The sequence below is a fragment of the Gobio gobio genome (genome assembly GCF_949357685.1).
Source record: "Gobio gobio genome assembly, chromosome: 9".
NCBI lineage: Eukaryota > Metazoa > Chordata > Actinopteri > Cypriniformes > Gobionidae > Gobio > Gobio gobio.
In genome coordinates, this window is record NC_137115.1 from 43134227 (window position 1) to 43149556 (window position 15330).

Consider the following 15330-nt stretch of genomic DNA (forward strand, 5'->3'; position numbering starts at 1 on the left):
TGAGAAACATTATGAGAGCTAGCAACATTTACCGCCAGACTTGTAGAATATATCACGCTATTTCGTATTTAAATTAACCGACGAGACAAATGGGATATAGAAAAAAGTCGCAATGAAATTTCTCTTAAGACTTTATTTTCTTAAAACGGGTTTGTTGCAGGAGAAATGTTGATTTGTAAATTCATCTTTATGGAATTCTAATACATTTTTATCTGAAAAGTCACAATGTTCAAAAGTTTGGGGTCTGGAATTTATATATATTTATTCATTCAGCAAGGACGCTTTAAACTGATCCAAAGTGACAATGTTACACAATATTATTTTATTTCAAATAAATACGGTTCTTCAGAACCATCAAAAATCCTGATAAATGTATTTCGACAAAAAGATTAAAAAGTACAACAGTACTTATAAGAAATGCTTCTTGAGCAGCAATTTCTGAAAGATCATGCAACAGAAAACTGGAGTGATGATGCTGAAAATTCAGCTTTGCCATCACTGGAATAACTTCTTCATTAACAGTTCTCACAGTATTACTGTTTTTACTGTATTTTTGTATCAAATAAATGCAGCATTGGAGAAAATAACTTAAACAATTCCATTTTAAATGGTAGCGTATAAAGTTGCAATTATCTTTTTTCAACTCTTAGTAGAAACATGTTTCCATACACCTTTCAATAAATTCACCATGTAAACATTCACTAAAGATCCCTTTTAAATGTCAATGAAATCTCAATAAATGTCAATTTAAGGATGCTTAATTAAAAAAATTAGGCACTTCATCATGAATTGGAACAAGCCAAATAGATTTAATTTTTTCAAAAGGGGTTAAAAGTCAGGTACAAAACATAAAAACAGCCAATATAAAAAATGATTCTGTACACAGTTAAACATCTTGCTTTACAGTATTTCCATTCATCCCAATCACATGGAATGTTTACACGCAGTTACCAACATGTCAGCCGCTGGGAATGTTTGCCAACAACTTCACAGCGAGAACTGAAACATTGACACCAGAAACACAAAGAAGAGTTGAAACTGAACACACACACTGCTTACATACCACGTAACTTCAAATGTGTCAAGTTTTTGGTTGTAAAAATTCATTAAAAACTTAAGTCGAATAATCGTTTGTTGCTTCATCGGTCATCAATTCAACTTATATTCACAGTTTTAGAATCAGTTCAGTTCTCAGGTGTGAAATAAAAACAATAATACCGTCAAGACTCAGTCCTCAACTTTCAACCATCCTTTTTGATAGTCTAACAGCAGCTCAAGATAGTACTGCCACTCGGGCTCACTATCATATTTGACCTCAAACACAGTTTTCAGTGGGTTGCTATGTGGCTCATGGATGCGCAGCACCACTCCTCTGTACCACACTTCTGTTTTGTCGTTTTCCTCATACAAGTGCCATATCCTCTTCCCCACCAGTTCAGGATATCTGTTCTCCATGGCCAGGAGGGCAGACTGCACAGCGGAGCGCAGGACCCATCTGCGCTGGTGCTTGGAACCATGTTTTTTGGAGAGGTAGGGGTGGTTTTGAGAGTACGAACTGAAAGAAAACTCCCGGTCTGCGTGACGTCTTTTGTGCTGCTGGGATGATTTGTGTTTCTTTTTTCTGTAATGGTCCCTGTCTGTGTGTCTGAACCCTTCTGGAGCCTCGGAAGAATCTGTGACCTTCTGGTAGTGGGGGACGCTGCCCCCGAGACCCTCATTGTAGAAGACCTTCCTCAGCTTGAGGACCATGCTGGAGCGCCCTTTGGACAAGCCCGCGTAGCTGGATCTGCGGCTCTGAAAAGACATTGAGGACGTGCTTTCGGTCTCTTCGTCAGTGTTATTGGAGGAGAGCTCATCTGAGGTCAAAGGTCGCGCCCAGGCAGAGTTCTCAGGATCTTCCTGGGTTTCATCTTCAATCTTTACCTCCACATGTGGTCTGTCATTGCAAGTCACAAGAGACACTTCCCATTTATCTCTCTCTAAGGAACTGACAACGCTCCACCTCGCCGGTTCCTCAGTAAACTCATCCTCTTGTGATGAACTGGTCTCATCTAAAAATGTCCTCTTGGAGGAATTCTTTACTCTCCCTTTCTTTTTCTTTGTCTTCAGGCAGTATTTGTCCACACATGTGGTTTTCGGTGTGAGTGGTCTAGAGGACTCCTGGTAAAATCCTTCAGTGCCATTCACACAGCCGGACGATTCATCTGAGCTGTCCGTGCTCTCTCTCTTGAAGGTTAAGCTGGTTTCTACTCCTGTAGAAAGAAAACAAACAGGAATTTAGTATCAGCATTTATAAATCAGAAGAATAATTTTATATTATTATAATATGTGAATAACCAGGCTTAGAATGGGTTAATACTGGCTCATATGTTGAACTAAAAGGGACAGTTCACCCAAACAATTACACTTGTAATCATTTACTCAGCCACATGTCATTCCAAAATGGTATGTCTTTCCTTCTTCTGTAGAAACATAATTTTTATTTTATTTTTTCCCTCTCTTTTTCCCCTCAATGGGCACCAATTCAGTTTAAACATACACCATATTACCAAAAGTATTGGGACATCCCTCCAAATCATTGAATTCAGGTGTTCCAATCACTTCTATGGCCACAGGTGTATAAAATCATGCACTAGGCATGCAGACGCTTCTACAAAAATTTGTGAAAGAATGGGTTGCTCTCCGGAGCTCAGTCAATTCAAGCGTGGTACCGTGATAGGTTGCCACCTGTGCAATAAGTCCATTTGTGAAATTACCTCACTACTAAATATTCCACAGTCAACTGTTAGATGTATTATAATAACGTGGAAGCAATTGGGAACAAAAGCAACTGTGGTAGGCCATGTAAAAATCACAGAGCGGGGTCAGCGCATGCTGAGGCGCACAGTGCTCAGAAGTCACCAACTTTCTGCAGAGTCAATAGCTACAGACCTCCAAATTTCATGTGGCCTTCAGATTAGCTCAAGAACAGTGCGTTGAGAGCTTCATGGAATGGGTTTCCATGGCCGAGCAGCTGCATCCAAGCCTTACATCACCAAGTCCAATGCAAAGCATCGGGTGCAGTGGTGTAAAGAACTAGAGCAGCGGAGACGCGTTTTCTGGAGTGACGAATCACGCTTCTCTGTCTGCCAATCAGATGTACGAGTCTAGGTTTAGTGGTTGCCAGGAGAACAGTACTTGCCTGACTGCATTGTGCCAAGTGTAAAGTTTGGTGGAGGGGGGATTATGGTGTGGGGGTTGTTTTTCAGGGGTTGGGCTTGGCCCCTCAGTTCCAGTGAAAGGAACTCTTAATGCTTCAGCATACTAAGACATTTTGGACAATTTCATGCTCCCAACTTTGTGGGAAGGGAGGGCTCCTTCCTGATCCAACATGACTGCCCACCAGGGCACAAAGCAAGGTCCATAAAGACATGGATGAGCGAGTTTGGTGTGGAGGAACTTGACTGGCCTGCACAGGGTCCTGAGCTCAAACCGATAGAACACCTTTGGGATGAATTAGAGCAGAGACTAAGAGCCAGGCCTTCTCGTCCAACATCAGTGCCTGACCTCACAAATGCGCTTCTAGAAGAATGGCCAAAAATTCCCATAAACCTTGTGGAAAGCCTTCCCAGAAGAGTTGAAGCTGTTTTAGCTGCAAAGGGTGGACCAACTCCATATTAAACCCTACGGATTAAGAATGGGATGTCATTAAAGTTTATGTGCATGCATTTAAAGGCAGGCGTCCCAAAACTTTTGGCATTATAGTGTTTCAATATAAATCCAGTAAATGGAAATATATATATATGAATGTTCCAATATTCCTTCAAATATATTTTTATGTTCCATAGAATAAAAAGTAATACAGATTTAGAATGACATGAAGCAGAGTGAACAATCACAGAATTTTCATTTTTGGGTAAAATATCCAAATACGTTAGCATTTTCAAAGACTGCATGATAAATTGTAATTGATTCATCTTAGAGAGAAAAAATTAACTCAAACAAAAGGTGCATATAACACATAGACAGTAGTTCTCTTCTCTAAATAAAGAAAGTCGATGCAACTTGACAGAGCCTAGTTGAATGTATGCAAGCCTAAGGCAAGAATTTCAGCAAATATTGAATATCCTATGACTTCAGACCACTTTTATGGACCTTATGGTGCAGTTTTTGGAAATCAACAGCCAGGAGAATATTTTTGTGTTCCATAAGTCATCATACAGTTTTGGAATGGCATGAGGGTAAGTAAATGATTAAATAAATTAGATTTTTGTAAAAGGGCAATCACACAGGACTCGCTCTTGCATGCTGTTGGTGTAAATGAGACAGACTGAACTTTGAGATCTTTGACTGTTGCCTTTGTAGAAGAAAATTCATTTAATCGATGTGCATGTGTTTTTCTGTGTTCATATACTTAAAAGAACATTGTGTTATGTTTGCTATGCTGGGAACTGCTTTGAAGTTAGGAGAGGAAAAAAGTAAGATATGGTGGGGCCTCAGGAAAAGTGATGCAGATGTGACGAAGGAGAATCAGGGGTGGGGGGTCATGACCCGTGACCTAAGAGGTCACCATGCCCCTGTATATGAGGGTCCAGGTGTAAAAGAGTATGAAATATGGGGATTTTTTCAAGTGTTTACCATTTGTGGAAAAATAACTGAAGAGCAGAATGCTGACCTTGAAGGTTAGAGATCGGTATATAAGAGAGAGAAAATGTTTTGGTTGCAGGAACACACTCAATGACTGTACGACTGTTCACTCTTCTTTTGCAAAAGAATAAACCATTTATAAAGACAATTGGTTTGTCTCTTATTCAGTGATAGAGTTTTACTTTTATCTTACAGTGGAATTTTTAAGTTATATAATCTGGGTATAAACGGTTACATTTTTTAAAAAGTGCCTCAAGACTGTTTTGATCCAGTGTGAACACACCTGATATACTTGATTATCTTTTGGTCACAAGTAAAACCTCTGCATGCATTCTTGAGGGCGAGGCAACACAATAGGAGCATATATAAAATGTAATCAAACAGGTTACCATTAATAGAAGCAAAATTACTCAACCAAACCAATAAGAAAAAGAAGCCATTTAATGAAACAGAATAGGTGACAGAGCAATTTTGACCGAGCTAGACATGTGCCGTATACGGTAATACGATATACCGCAATAATGAACATGCACAATATTGTTATCGTGGGCACTTCAAAATACCGTGAAATTGAATAATTATTTCTTACGAATTATTCAGATTTTTTAGAATGCATTTTGATACTTTACCCATCAACCGTTTAAATGAACATATAGGAACGCACACTGACGTAAACAAACACTAGCACATGGCGGAACGAGTGAGGGAGACGCGCTGAATCAATATATGCACATTCACTCTCTGACAGCAGAGGGCGCTGACGAAACAGCAGAAATGCAGTTTCCCCGGTAACCCTCGGTGCTCATCGCATAACCAAATACTTAATACTTAAAGACTTAAGGCTATTCATTTTCAAACTTAAACATTTTATATTTTAATCTGGACTACATTACATGCCCTAAATATTGTTTGAATATGTTCTGATTGTTGTTCAGTCACACACTTTATAATAAGGCTCTATTAGTTCATTCATTAACAAACTGACAATGAAAAATACTTCAAATTTCACCAAAATAATAACACATTATTAAAATCAAAAGTTGTAACTGTATTATTTAATGGACCTGAGCTAACACTGACAGTTGCTTTTTTTAACTAACGTAATCAAAGAAGAATAACTGTAAAAAGTTAGCTATTCGCTCTTTGTTAAATGTTAATGCATTAACTAGTGAGACCTTGTTGTAAAGTGTTGCCTATTGCTCTTTATAATTCTTTTGCACTTTAATCTGTTTTAAATATTTGTTTACTTTATACATTTTTGTGTATTGCTTAATTGTATTTAAATGTTTGGTTCTTTTGTTATAAGAAAGTTATTAAACCTGTTATAGTATGACAACACTTTTTTTTGCAACTTATTTCAATATTCGCGATAATACCATATACCGTGATAAAAGCTTCAGCAATTAATCGCAACATGAAAATTTGATACCGGCACATGCCTAGACCGAGCAATGATTAAAAAAAGGCTAAAAGTGACAGAACACTGCAGAAAAAGATGGAAACAAAGAAAAAGAAAAATAGGGATGATCTCTTAACCCTTATGCGCTGTTGGGGTCTGGGGGCAACCCGAAATAAACGTTGCTGAAATAAAATTAAAAAAAAGTCTCTTCATCTAGCTCTACAAAAATAAATAAATGAACTGGAATGATATCAGGGGGGTATTCCAGAAAGCAGGTTATGTGACATACCTGGGTATGTTTAAGGGTAAGTAAGCGGATAACCTCAACTTTCCGTTCCAAAAACATAGATAACTTTCAGGGTATGCAAGTAGCCATGTTCCAGGGGTTAGTTTGCTTAAGAGGTATTCAGATACTGGTATATAATAAATATATTATATTAATATAACTAAATGTGTTATAGAGTTACATATAGTTATAATATACAATATTATATATTAACTGTAAAGCACTATTATAACAAGGTAATGTTTAAATGACAGTTCAATTCAGATATATTTATTATTTATTGAATTATCATCTCACACATGGATCTGCATTCAATTAATTAGCATCAAACAAACAATATAACCCTTATTCTCAGTGAATAAAGATTACTTATTAAACCAAAAGATTGAAATAATGATTGCACAACTACCAAATAGGTGGAGATGTGCACTAAGTAGGTTATGTAAATCGCCATTAAACAAAAGGAGAAGGAAGTAGAATGGCTTAGTGTCTGTTTCCATGGTGAATCATTGATTTGTTGCTCTGCTGAGAATGTCTTGTGTGTCAACCGGGAACATACTCTGGGTTGTCTGAACTTACTCCTGGATGCGTTTTTGGAAACAGCATACCTTGAGTAAGCAAGGTTAGGGTTAATCAACCGGGAGTTCGGGGTATAAGTTAACCTTGCTTTTTGGAATACCTTCCAGTTTGTATGTTAGTGTGACAAAAAAAGAAGTCGTTCCAATCTGGATGTTCGGGGTCTCCCCAGAGCCCACATTGGAAATTAAGTGGCAACACTATAAAACATCCACAATGTGAAACGCGTGTGCTCACACCCCCACGAAAATCATCCACCAATCAACAGGACACTGCAGCTTTAACTAAATCTGTTTTTGAATTTGCACTGAAATGTACAAGAGAGAAAAAAAAACATCTGAATGCTGTAACTAATAACAGACAGCCGTCAACCCCTAACGGTCTGTAATGGCACTGCAGGTGAGAAAGGTTACACCAGTGCATTTGGCAAACCCCTTCCCATCCCCCACCCGCCTTAGCATTCCTCAAAAAGAATACTAACTTCCTTCCCTGAAGTGCACCCATCTGAAACTGAAAGATATCCTTTATCACTGTTCCGTTCCAGACTATATCTGATAAAAAAAAACACCTGCAACAAAACTGCACCAGTAAGAAACGAGCAGTTCAAATATTTACAAAGTGCGCTCTACAACTGTCAACAAGATCTGTTTGTGACTGGAGAGGAAGTTTTGGGGGACAAAGTAATAAGAAGGTACCTGGGCATTTTTTGGACACCATCTGTAGCAGTGGAATCTGCAAGAACAAATGTGTATCAAATCAAAAAAGTATGACCAAAACGTATGATTAAAAATAAATCATAAAGCAGGAACAATAAAAGAGATGTCACCACAGGTATGCGCCATGTATGGCTGATCTTAATATAAAAAGTCATTCAAATAAATGTACAATATGAAAATAATTCAAATACCGACCTACCAAAATCAAATAGGTTTTTATATTAAAAATATATATAAAATATATCATCATTTAGCATTTTAAAGATTATATCTAGGACTAAACCTTAATAATATGAGGGATTATATAATATTAAGCCTCTTATCTAAAGAGTAAGAATTCAGCCAGAATGTGTAATACAATAAACTAACATCCAAGAGACAACACAATTAGATAGTTCTGCTTACTTAAAATGTGGAACCGAAATTTAATATGACAAAAATTGTACTGTGAAATTTAACCCTAAAATAATACATGTCTGAATATTGGGAAAAAAGTTGGTAAACTGTCTTCATTGCTTGTGATATTTTTTTTTTTGTATTTTTTTTTTTAAAGAGACCTGTTACAGAACTAAAAAAAATGGAACCATAAAATTATCCTTTAACTGAATATGACGCAGTATGTTTCAGGCAATAAAGATAAAAGTACCGTCATCGCCATAGCGCCAGATCCAAAAATTAACAATGATTTACAGAATAAAATTTATTAAGGATGCCAAAAAAGTTTTATTAGGGTTACATCAATATTCAAATTCTGACCAATACTACAATGTTTCATGGTTGATATTAACATTTAAATATATCTATATATATATATATATATATAATTATATATTATATACACATGGTGCCTTGAAAAAGTATTTGTACCCCTTAATGTTGCTGCCTTAAGTTAAACTACTTTAAAAGGCTTTTTTTTTCTTCTTTTTTTACATCAATCTACACTCCATACACCATAATAACAAAGCAAAAATATATATAAAATATTTGACAATTTTGCAAATGTATTAAAAAGGAATAACTGAAATGAGTACATTGCATAAGTATTTGTACCCTTAAGAACAATTGGTCTCCATGATCAACTTAGCTCACAATGCTTTTGAGAAACGCAGCCCTGGTTGTTCAAAACTTCTGTGAAGCTTCAATGCAGCAGAATTGTGTAGTCTTCCCCCAGATCTGTCTGGACACAATCCTGTCTCTGAGCTCTACATGCAGTTCTTTTGACCTCATGGCGTGGTTTTTGCTCTTATATGCATTTTCAGCTTTTTATTGAGAGGTGTGTGCCTTTCCAAATCATACCCATTCAATTTGAATTTGCCACAGGTTAAAGGGATAGTTCACCCAAAAATGAAAATTCTGTCATAATTTACTCACCCTCAAGTTGTTCCAAACCTGTATGAGTTTCAAAAGAAGATATTTTGAAGAATGTTTGTAACAAACCAGATAGAGCAACCATTGACTACCATAGTATTTTTTTCGCCTACTATGGTAGTCAATGGTTGCTCTCTCGGCTTGGTTACAAACATTCTTCAAAATATCTTCTTAGTAAATTATGACAGAATTTTCATTTTTGGGTGAACTATCCCTTTAACTCCACTCGAGGTGTAGTAACATCTACAAGCGAAATTAGAATGCTCCTGAGCTAAATTTCAAGTGTCCCAGTAAAAGATACGAATACTTATGCAATTTCAGTTTTTTTATTTTTTAATCAATTTGCAAAGTTGTCGCAAATCAGTTTTTTTCCTTTGTCATTATGGTGTATGGAGTGTAGATTGATGTGGGGGGAAAAACATAAGGCAGCAACATAAAATGTAAAAATGTAAGAATAATGCACAGTATGAAACATTTATAATAATTTTGATATTTTATCAAATTACATTTAATTATTTTTAAAATGTACATTTATTAAATTTGAATGATCAACTTTAGGTGAGCGTTACTTGACAAATATATAACAAATGTAAAAATAGAGAAAAAAAGGGGAAATTAAATATCCAATATCAACTGATATGATAAACAAACAATAAATGTAATAACGGCTGTTAATAACTGACACAGTACCAACATTTTGTGCATTGCTAAAAATTCACACTGCAGTTCAACACCTATTACGAGGTCTTATGCTACTAATAGTGGTCAACCATCCAGCACTCACCAAGGAACTTGCAGACATTGGCATGGTAGAGAAGGTTGAGGACATCCGGGTATATATCTGGCAGATGTTTAAGGGACAGAAGTCTCCGGAGTTTCGAAGAGAAAGCCTTTCTGTGGAGTTGAGTCAGCTGCCTCTCCTCTGAGAGGGTGGTGGGCCTGAGCTCCAACCGATGCTCTTGCAGGACCTGGTCTATGAATGTGCCTTGAACCTGAGGAAACAGCACCTCTTTGACCACCAACATGGGAATGAACACCGCACCAGCCCTCATGACATGAGGAAAGGGACATTCGCGGCTTTCGACGTACTTCTGAAGCTGGTAGACCACCTTTTGAAGAGACGCCTCCATTTCCTCACCTTTCAGCCATAACTCCCTCATTTTCAACCCCAAGAGACAGGACACTTTCTGAGCTTTGCCTGACTCTCGAAGGTCCAGTTTGCATAACCAGTCCCTGAGCTCCTGACACGGGCGTCGAGTAACACAGCAGTATAAGAGTCTACAGAGGGACTGGTGAAGCTCCATAAACTGATGACGGGCATGTTTGTTGCTGTTCATAATTGGCTTGTCCTCCACTGCAGACTGCGGAACCTCAACAGGTTGTGTTGCTGGAGCTTTTAGGACCGGAGGGATGATTATCTTAAAATTGGACAATTTAAGGCAATGAGGTGGGATTTTAGTGAGAGAGAATTTAGTCACTGGAGGCGGCTCTGGAGGTGTTGTGGGCAATGTAGTAAATGAAATGGACTCCGTGTCATCTTTCACAGCATTCTTAGTCTTGCATGTGGCTGAAGATTCAGACTTTTCTACTAAGCGTGGATTGCTTTCTTCTTCAAAGTCATTTTTTACTACAACATGACAAGGAAGAGAGCCAGGCATACTTGTGTCTGACTCCCTTTGCTCTTCTTTGACCACAGAATCATGAGCCTGATGATTCATCTCCTCAGCAATGCTCACTTTAATTTCTGACTGATAAGCTTCGTCATCTGGATCCAATTTTTCTTTTTTGATCTTTACAGTATGTGGCATTTCAACTTGACCGTCACTGCTAGCTGGTGACATTTGGGCTTCTTGTTTTAACCTGAGTGAACCACTTTCACCTGAATTTGGTTCTAGATCACAGTTTTTAATTTCCGGCTCTTGTTTAAGACGTGTCACCTCAGGCTGTGGCTTTGGACTTTTTGAATCTCCTAGTGAAGACAACATGCCAGTAGCTTCAAAATAGACTTTATAAGGAGCCAAGCTAAAAACTTTATTAATAACTGGCATTGGTGGGGAGGACGGTGACTGAAGCTCATTATCTGACAACTCCTGGGTTAAGTCAATCTTTTGCTTTTTACTGGCCAGGTCCGTTTCAAATTCCTCTCTGGGTCTTTTATCTAATACATCTTTGTCAGGTGGATCTGAAACATGATGCCTGTTCTTAAATACCTCTTCAGAGGACCTAATGGGAAATTCTTTGGAGCCGCCAACAAGAAACCCAGTTTCAGACTTCTCCGAGTGTTCAAGAGTAGTGGTGTTACTGTGACGTCTGTAGTGGGCTGGAGTAGGATGGAAAGCCCCAGAAGTTCCAGACTGTCTACAAAGCTCCCGAGGGGAGTCGGGTGTCTGCACCCTTCGTATTGAAAAATCAAGTGGTCGCTCTGATTGATGCATTGGGAAAGGGGGACGTGGCTGCTCATGCATGGGTGCTTGGTTATTATTTAAATGCACTCCATAAGGATGATAAGTTGGATATTTTGAGATCAGAGAATGGTGTGGGGGGGCAACAGAGCAGGACGGCGACATCAAGTCAGCTCGAGGGGAATGGAACTGATCCATATGATGATGTTGACCATGCTCATCTGTAATAACATTGGGATCGGTTCGGTAAGCCTCAGGGTGACTCTGAGGGTAATAGACATTGGGACACGGAGGCATCTGCGTGTATTTAGATATGTGTGGATGATTCTGATATACTTTTGAAGGAACTCCGCGGTGTGCCATAGTCCTTGGGTCATAAGTATAGTGAAGACCTGTGTGCAGTGGTGCACGAACTGGGGCACGCTGGCAGTACTCTGGTGTGGCGCCCATAAATGGACGTCCAGTGTTGTAAGTATAGCTCGGTTCCATTAAAGGAAGAGATCTCCTGGGCCCGTTTGATCCGATACCATGGTAGCCCTCTGTCTTCCCATCCTTTATAGCCTCCACGCCATGCTCTAACTGTAAAGCCCTCTGTTGCGCCAATGCTTCCTGGCCCTTTTTATGCAGGTAAGCAAGACGGCTGAAATGAGCAGCCCATTCGTCATCATATATGTGAGGGGACATCCTATGAGGCCCATGTTCCATGCCGTAGTTTTGCCCTGCGGTGCATCCACGCTCAGTGCAGCAGGGGCTATGACTATATACAGGTTTTGGAATAGCCAGCCCAACACAGCTTTCTGCATCTGACCCTCTAATGTGACCCTTAGGAACTGCCACTGGTGAGATGACCCCAGCTGCTCTGGGACTGTGCTGTCTGGGACTGCTGGCATAATAGGCCAATCTTTGCTTCGCTGCCAACTCTTGCGGTAGAGCACACCGGCCACCACCGGCATCCACAGGGAAAGACGCTTTATCAGGCCTGTAAACAGCTGGAATTGTAATTGACCCCTCAGTGGCTGATGAATTAATCCCTGGGCTCTGCCCATTTCTCACACAGGTTTTTGAATTGCCCCATGGAGAAGGAAAGTCAAGAGTGTCTTGTCCACTGAGAGGGTAAGGGAAGTAAGCCCTGCTGATTGGTAGAGCTTTGTGATGGGAATAGTGTGGTAGGCTGTCGGCTTTAGGGGGCCCCACGGGGACTAAGGTGCCCACGGCACCTTCCATATTACTTTGAACACGAGGGTTGATGCAGCTTCGTCCCTGCTTACTGCTCATCTTGGATTCCCAGGCTCTGGCTGGACCCAGCTAAATCATATCTATACAAGAAAAAAAAAGGAAAAAAACATTTTGAGTTTACATGTTAAATTAGCATTATCAATGTTGTACAATCATTGGAATAAGTACCCTGACAAGAGTGAGATATTTATACAAACAGTCACCCAGCTTCACTTCTATGGTTTATTTATCGTCTTAGCAATACCTTCCTTTCTGTGGTTTGGTAAAAACATTTCTGTCAATTCTATTTTGACAAATGTCACGTGACATGTTCCTCCAAACATTAGGAAGAAAAGTTTGAGCGGTAACCACAACAAGAAAAAAAAACAGGCACGTTTATGCTTCGGAACAGGGGGTGCCCCTTACTTCCTTTGCATGCAAGAGCATCTTGCAGTTTTGGCAAATATATCAAAGTTAATTATGTGCGAATATGCACAAATGTTCCACCTGTCACATGCATTTTGAGTTCAGTTAGGACAGAGGAAATAATAACATCATTTAAGATCTAGATATGCATGTATACACAGTACACACACATTTTACTTCCTCTAACTATCAATAAAGTGGTTTTGTATCTAGTGAATGATTTAAAAAAAAAAAAATAGAATTATGCATTGACATTTCATACTTGTACATATGTCATATTCATAGCCATATTTTCTTTACATACCCTTATATTTTTATAATGTAAAACGTTTGAATCAGTCTTTTATAATATTTTTAAAAACGTAATATTTATAAAACTCAATAGCTACCATTTGAAGTGTGTTCACATAGAGGGGAGATGCACTCATTCCCTTCAGTGATGTTCCCTAATGTGCAAAGAGAGCATAATGATGCTCACAGGAGGGTAACACTAGGCTTGACAGTGGCAGTGAAGGGGATTTAAGTGGTTTATCAGTGGTGGAGACAGGGAGTCCCAAGGTGAGGCCACCCAGAGGTTTCAAAGTGATGAAATAAACCCCAACATCTTTCAGCATACTGTGGCTGTGTGTAAAAACCTAGTGAGTTGCCTTCGTAGTCAGCACTTGTGAGCATCATAGGCGCGTGCAGCATTCTGGACGCGCCCATAATATCCAAATATGCTGCATGTGCATATGAAGCCAAAATAATGTGAAGAACTGCAACTTCGAAACAGTTACAAAATGTTAATATGAGAGCATACATTAAAATTATACTGTGTAACGTACACAACCTTATAGCACATTGACAAATTGAGGACAATAGTCTATTGTGGGCGCGAGGCGAACATGCAAATTCATTCATGCAAATCCACATTTAGAAAAGACACCATTTGGCACGTTTGGGGTGTTTTGGTAAACTTCCGTCAACATTTACATGAGCTAAATACTTGTATTAGACACTTCTGTAAACCGGTAAAACGAAAGCTACAAAACCTTTCTTAGCCGTCCATACGTGGACGATTCATCGTAATTCAACGTACATTTAAATAAACTGTAAATTCTATGTTTTTAACATACTACACCGTTTTTACTTCGGATAATTTTGATAATGTTGATCATCAACACAATAAGCTGAAAAGCGGTCTCACAGTCCAATGACAAACTTTAAACCCGTGCCAAATACAGTTATCAACATTCGTCTGTGTATTGATAATGTTCGCCAACAAGTTTACGTTGTAATAATCCCTAAAACCAACTTTTGTTTATATAGCAAAACTTACCTCGTGAACTGAAATTCCTATCCGTCCGCAACAAATCCATGACAACCGAAATACCCCAAAGTATAACCCAAATGTTTTGGGAGCGGATGAAGTATTGTACAGGAGAGCAGAGAAGCATGCTTTAACGTCGGCACTTATTTTCCAAAAGGTTATTTGGCACAAGCAGTCGAAGTATGTCGGTGGCAGCACGCATAGCCAATCGAACGGTGACAATACAAAAAGAGGGCGGGGTTTCAAAGCACAGGCGGCAGCAGTTAAATCATGCGTGAGTGGTGGTAGGCTGGATGGTTAGGCTACAAGAACATGGAACATTTCAACTTAAAACAACAACGCCTTAACCCGTTATTTACCATTTTTTTATATTTAGTGAATGATCAGCCAAACAAATTGAGTGCAAAGTTTAACTGGAAAACACTGCAGAATGCCTGGTATTCGTTGTCACTCTTAGTTTTAATGAAAGCAGCACTGAAACTGCTTGAGTGTTTTTTCTTTTCCTTTTCCTTTTCCTTTTTTTTATTTTATTGCATAATGTACATAACAAGACAGGGAACAAACAACAATGTGAGACACTTCCATTGGGACAAAACACAGAGTTTTAAATTGAGAAGGAATAAACAAAAACAAACAAAAGAATAGAAAAAAAAGTGTGAGGAGCAAGGCTGAGAACAAACATTTAGCTGATAAAGACATCAAAGAAAAACATACTAAAATAATAAACAATAAATTGACAAAGAGAAATATAGAGTTTCAGACTTTCTGTTATGTTTTTTGAGGCATTTCAAGCTCTAAAATATTTGAACAACCTCACAAATATATTAAGGATACATTTTTTCCATTTACAAGTAAGCTTGATATGATTTTTATCCATCAATAAACATTTTTTTTATAACATCAGAGAATGGTTACTTTACATCACAATTAAAAAAGATGACATCTTGTTAGGTTATAGGAGGAGTTGACTCGATTTTTACTGACAACCAGCTATGTATATCGAACCA

At 38.5% G+C, this 15330-nt stretch overlaps 1 protein-coding gene across 1 annotated transcript; it reads right to left on the reverse strand.

The window, feature by feature from the left end:
* Positions 1 to 122: 122 nt before the first annotated feature.
* cUnh15orf39 (chromosome Un C15orf39 homolog) lies at positions 123 to 14603 on the reverse strand. The gene is made up of 4 exons (XM_079826070.1): positions 14333 to 14603; positions 9756 to 12689; positions 7583 to 7619; positions 123 to 2252 (listed from the first exon to the last, which is right to left on the reverse strand). The coding sequence occupies exons 2-4, from the start codon at positions 12646 to 12648 to the stop codon at positions 2201 to 2203; spliced, it is 2982 nt and encodes a 993-aa protein (XP_079682196.1). The 5' UTR covers positions 12649 to 12689; positions 14333 to 14603; the 3' UTR covers positions 123 to 2200.
* Positions 14604 to 15330: the final 727 nt, after the last annotated feature.